The 6,140-nt window shown below is 39.7% G+C and overlaps 1 protein-coding gene across 1 annotated transcript; it reads right to left on the bottom strand.

The window, feature by feature from the left end:
- Nucleotides 1–2,685: 2,685 nt before the first annotated feature.
- Nucleotides 2,686–5,431, bottom strand: LOC114253210 (uncharacterized). The gene is made up of 2 exons (XM_028187999.2): nucleotides 4,941–5,431; nucleotides 2,686–4,026 (listed from the first exon to the last, which is right to left on the bottom strand). The coding sequence occupies exons 1-2, from the start codon at nucleotides 5,247–5,249 to the stop codon at nucleotides 3,547–3,549; spliced, it is 789 nt and encodes a 262-aa protein (XP_028043800.1). The 5' UTR covers nucleotides 5,250–5,431; the 3' UTR covers nucleotides 2,686–3,546.
- Nucleotides 5,432–6,140: the final 709 nt, after the last annotated feature.

Here is a 6,140-nt window from a genome sequence, read left to right as displayed (position 1 = left end):
CAAATGATGTGGCGTTCGTCACGTACGCTTTGCGTTCTAGATGTAAAACGGAAAAAAATGGCTGATATATTTTTTTTTGTAATCGACAGAGAAATGTAATTAGTTATGAGAAACGTGCAGGGTTTTTAGTTTTATTTTTCCTGTTGCTTTTGTTGTGTTTTTAATAGGTGTTAGTTAATGTAGGATTTTATCTTGAGAATTTAATTTTTCTTCCTTTATTTAAGCAGTTCTGACGCTCTAAAATATACACTTATCTATTGAGCATTTTTTTTTCTTTGTAGATAAACATTGCCTTGACAAGGCTTTTGACAATTAGGACTTTTTACCAGGGCTTTTTAATAAAAACATAAGGGCTTTTAGGAACTACACTGTCAGTGAACGATCAGTTATTGGTCGAGCATGGCAGAGCTATCACAGGAGTAGGCGATGAGATACTCCCACTCATCGTTCTGTGAATATGGAGTTTGGGTTGTGTAAAATAAACACTAATGTATTTTGTTGACGCGAAGTCTGAGACGGCTGGGGAATATTAAACAGTTTTAACGACTTCACAAGCAAATTATATTGTTAGGTTAGTTTGAAATAAACGACTGAGTACTAAGGGACTAAGTATAAAAACGGTCATACATACATAACGTGACCATTTATATTTTTACTCAAAACGGGACCTTGGTTTATTTGAGACATTTGACAGGTACATACACAAGGAAAAAAAAACAGTACTTTTATAAAGTTATTATTCGGAAAAGTTAGCTTGAAAATTACGAATTAAAGAATATATATACTCAAGATGTTTTGTTTTATTTATAATTAATTAGCGGAATAAATTTGCTTTAATATAGCTTACACCGCTTGCGTTAGGCTGAAAACGGAACAATTTTGCGTTCCAGAGTTCATTTTGGGGACACCAGAACTCGTAATTATAAAAGGGATAGAGGGTTATGCATCATGTCTACAGCTATCCAGTTAGGTCGAAGTATGGAGTGGCGTGGCTTATTGTTTCATGCTCAGTCAGGGATGATCCTAAAGGTTACATTCCTTTTCAAGTGTTCTATAGAAGACTTCTTACTCCAAGAGGCCGGTGCCATTAAAAATGCTGAGCATACTTGGACGTGCGACACCAAACCAATAAAATTACTTGGAAATATCCAATAATTAATCATTCTTTCGTTAAAAATCTATTTCAAATTCATTCGTAATTAAAAATGTATCATTGTTAAGTTACTTAAAAATCATTTATAAGGGAAATTAATTGAAACTAAATGGTCACCATTTATTTGTGTAATAATATTGGTTCATTATTAAATGAAATGTGATAACACGTTTATTTACTTTGCCGAATAAAATAATTAACCAGTAATCTATGATTAGTTCCGCGTTAATTTAACCACAAATGACGTCACTCGTATAATAGTGCTGGGTTCAATAGGGTTCAGTAGTGTTTGGGAAGCAAGAATCATTAAAAACATACTCCATCCTGTTTTATTATATCTATGTTGTTATTACGCGGCGCTTAAATTGGTTGCAATAAATCGAGAACTAAGTCACATAAATTAAAACATTAATTCTGACACCTTAAATTTTGTCACTAATAAAATTCGGAGTTTTTTTTTTTTTTGAATTTAATCACAAATAGTATTAATTCGTTTATACGATAATCCACCTTATTCACATTTGATTAAGACGAAAAATCTTGTAAACATGAGGTAGTAAGAACTGTCTTCACAAACACGCGACAAAGAGGGCATACGTGGCGCGACAGAGACGGCATGCTGTTTTTGAGCATGTTTTCTTGTGAGTTCTTTGTTAGTTCTAAATTTAAAAATATCCAAACATTACGTAGACACCTATTCTATTTCTAGTCCTAATATTGAATTGGTAATAAAAATGACATATTTATTTATTATCACTCGAATTTTTCAATGCCGATTGTTTAACAGGTATTCCCACCCTTTAGATGTTTTTTTTTATTGCTTAGATTAGATATAGATGGGTGGACGAGCTCACAGCCCACCTGGTGTTAAGTGGTTACTGGAGCCCATAGACATTTACAAAGTAAATGCCGCCACCCACCTTGAGATATAAGTTCAAAGGACTCAGTATAGTTACAGCGGCTGTCCCACCCTTCACACCGAAACGTATCACTGCTTCACCGCAAAAATAGGCGGGGTGGTGGTACCTACCCGTGCGGACTCACAAGAGGTCCTACCACCAGTAAAGTGAAGGACTGAACCAGACCGAGAACAAGGCCACCACATAAACGCTAGCCATGTAGCCATGTAGGCTCGGACATGTAGTACGTATGGAGCAGGATCGGGCTGTGAAACGGGTGTACACGGGTGTACCGGAGGGACGCCGCCCCGTAGGGAGGCCCAAGTACCGCTGGTGTGACGCTGTGGAAGGAAATTTACGGGAGCTCCAAGTGTCGGACTGGCAAGGTGTTGTTGCGCAGCGCCGGGATGAATGGCAAAGTTTATTGTCGGAGGCCAAGACCCACTTCGGGGTCATAGCGCCAGCTCAGTAGTAGCAGTACATAAACGCTAAATGTCCATGTCATGATGGGATGTATCGCGCCAGTACTTCGGGACTTCGCGAGATATTTTCATTAGGTATTTATTGAGGTCTAGCTTCTGTTGCAGAGCATTTAAATTCTTTACGTATGGAGCTAAGCAAATAAAACATATATTCAAATGTGTACTCAAACTTTTTATATAAACACAATACACTTCACAAAATCTAGTTTTTTTGTTTTATATTTACAAAATGTCTATAAAATATTTACACGATCACTATGAATATGTTCTATTAATGTACAGATGTATGGTCCAGACGTACTCCTGATCAAGATGTGGGAGTAAAATGAGGAGAGTCAGTGCGAAAGCAAATATTAGGAATATGTTATTGATGATGGAAGCTATAAGAGACCAGGATTGCCCACGAGAGCTGGGCAAAACGAAGATCCTCAGACCACCTTCACCAATTAGTACATGTAGTTTGTTTATCAAGGGTCTAGAAACAGGATATTAAATTTAATAAAGTAAAAATAAAACCTGGTGAAATAAGCTGCACTATTTATACTCAACAGAACTCGTCATCTGGGTCATCCCATGCCATAGATAGAGATTTCGGATAAACCCTTATAGCCCCAAACCTGAGTCCCGAGTCTATTTCGCAAAGGGATTTTTTGGAAATATATTGACTGACCATAAGTAAAATTGCTTGACTATTAAAGTGTCGATGACATATTATACAGATCTATCCTCCCATAACGGAGATGTCACACTTAGATGGAATGCCTTCCGCGCACCCCTTGTGATTTTCCAGGTGACTTAAACTATGCTCAACCTCAATTTGAGCCAATACTAAACCACCTCTCACCTGGTAATCAATCAATATTTACGCAAGGCTCTAGTCCCTTCTCATCATCTTCATATATCTGCTTAAATTTGTTTTAGGACCAGACGTTCGAAGCTCAGAAAACTATAGGGCCACGCGCAGCCTTAAGTAAGAGAAACCTTCGCTTTTATCCACGACGTTAGATTTGTTTCAGTTGTCGCTCTCATGGTCTCCCAATATCAAGGGGTTCTCCTCCACTCCCGTCAAAACGACCGTGTACTGTCCAGCGGAATACTTCTTCATCTCTTGCTCGAAGAGTATATTGTTGATGGCTTGCTTAATCATTGACTGAGTTCGTTCATCGTGCTTACGTAATGAAGTGGCAATGTATTCCCCGAAGCTGTCACACTCATCTTTCTTCCTGGACTGTTCGGATTTCTTGAGGAGCTTTAGAGCTTCTACCAATCTACTGTCCAGTTGACTCCTGTGAGCGTTCCCTCGTGATAGCTTCTTTATAGGCCTCAGTATCTTGGACTTGAGAAGCGGTCTTTGGATGTATCTCTTTCTTGGGCGTTCGATGGGCTCCTGTTTGACTTGTATGGATTCGTTGTCGCCGCTACTGTCGTACGATGACGCCTGATCAGACGCTTGATGGTTGACTGATGGTTCCTCCTGCTCCGATTTCGAGGTCTGCGAGAGAAATCATCATGAATTAGTCTTTTGTCTAAGTTAACATTCAATGGACATGAGAGCTTTAATTATATTCCCAAAAACTTACGACAATTTTTTTGATTGCTCTTTTAGGCAGACGCCATACGGCCCACCTGATGGTGAGTGATTACTGTAGTCCATGGACTTCAGCAATGCCAGGGGCAGAGCCAAACTGCTGCCTACTTAATAGGATTGTCGTAATAATAATGTCCAGCGTTCGTGCAGAGTGATGCAACTATGCCAAGGTTCCAATCGCGTATGTAATTACCGATTCTCATAATGAAATACGTAAATGAATCTCAGCGGCAAATAGCAGCGTCTAATAAAAATCAAATATTTGAGCACCGGCGACCAGACGAGCAGGTTGTTGTGAAGTAAGCAAGCGCTAAATCAAGCCGGTTTATAGGCTGTGCGATGTAGATGAGTTCCGGTAACCACTTAATATCAGGTGGGCGGTGAGCTTGTTCACATATCTGTTTTTTCATTGCTTAGATGGGTGAACGAGCTCACAGCCCACCTGGTGTTGAGTGGTTACTGGAGCCCATAAACCGTAAATGCGCCACCCACCTTGAGATATCAGTTCAAAGGTCTCAGTATAACTACAACGGCTGCCCCACCCTCCAAACCGAAACGCATTACTGCTTCACGGCAGAAATAGGCAGGGTGGTGGTACCTATCCGCGCGGACTCACAAGACGTTCTACCAACCAGTAAACAATAATCTAAGCGATAAATAAAAATAATCTCCAATGTCCAAGTGACCAATTACCAACGTGAAGCCGAACGCGGCTGACGAACCTAAACTTTGTTCACATTACAAAGTTACCAAAATTTCCGGTCACATTCGCCTGTACCTACAAACATTTTCAGAATCGTTTTCAATTCAAAATGTACCGTATTGTCCGCGTCGTTATTCTCCAAATGCGTCGGCCAGAACTTCATGTAAGGATACAGGAACCAGGTCGAGTGACCGCCGGCGCGAACTTTCGCCTTTTCCCGTCTATGCGAAGCGAAAATCGAATTCAATTTCTTCCTCAGGTCCGGTATGTCACAGTCGAAGTGCAGCGCTAAAGTCGCCCACGCGTCGTACTTGGCGGCCTGGGTCCGGTACAGCGAGTGCTTAGAGTCCCACAGCTCGGGACGACGGCTGTACTCTTTGACGAGCTCAATAATAGCGTCATTCGTCCATTCCACTTCGGACATTTTTACGCAGCTAAATCAAACACTAATACTATGTAGTACTTATAATACTTCAAACAGAATTAACATCAAAATGATTACGTATTTAAATGAAAACGTTTTTAAATGAAACGTGTTATTTGTAATTTGATTGCGTAGCGAACGTTCGGCACGCGTTCGCTCGCGCACGCATCGAGCGAAGACTGGCTGTTCGGCGTCAGTGTTGCCGGCTCTGTCGCGTAGATAATCTGTGTACTGCGACAATAGCGAGAGTTTTTTTTTCTTTATTGCTTAGATGGGTGGACGAGCTCACAGCCCACCTGGTGGCAAGTGGTTACTGGCGCCCATAGACATCTACAGCGTAAATGCGCCACCCACCTTGATATATAAGTTCTAAGGTCTCAAGTATAGTTACAGTTACAGAGTGTCTTAAAATTTAAAATATATAGGTCTGTAACCGAGGTCTCTAGTTTTAAGCCTCTAATATTTAACCGTCAATTGAGTTTTAGCGGATTAAAAGTATAGAAATAAAAATAAACTCATTAATACGTAACATGATTACTGTAATCGACAATTGTATTGGATTCCCTAAAGTTTTCTGATGTGTTCTTTGGCATCGTTGTGATTTGAAATTACATCATAATGGAAATTATTTCTTTAAACTTCCACAGAACGCAGAAAGAGCCTTAAAAACCGTTACAAAACATCAATATACGTTGAATTTAAGCTTACAATAAAATGAAATAGAATATTTCTGAATATGTCTCTTTATAACGTACGAACTTGCACATTGCACTGTTATTTCTTACTATAAAAATTACATGACCTATGGTAAAAGTAAAAAAAAAACCGTAAATCTACAGTTAAAACCTCCGGGCTGGCAACACTGTTCGGCGTAGTTCGTGTACGCTCGGC

Source organism: Bombyx mandarina, chromosome 03, assembly GCF_030267445.1.
Source record: "Bombyx mandarina strain Sakado chromosome 03, ASM3026744v2".
NCBI classification, from domain to species: domain Eukaryota; kingdom Metazoa; phylum Arthropoda; class Insecta; order Lepidoptera; family Bombycidae; genus Bombyx; species Bombyx mandarina.
Note: the sequence above shows the minus strand (reverse complement) of the source record. Positions and strands in the feature narration are given on the sequence as shown.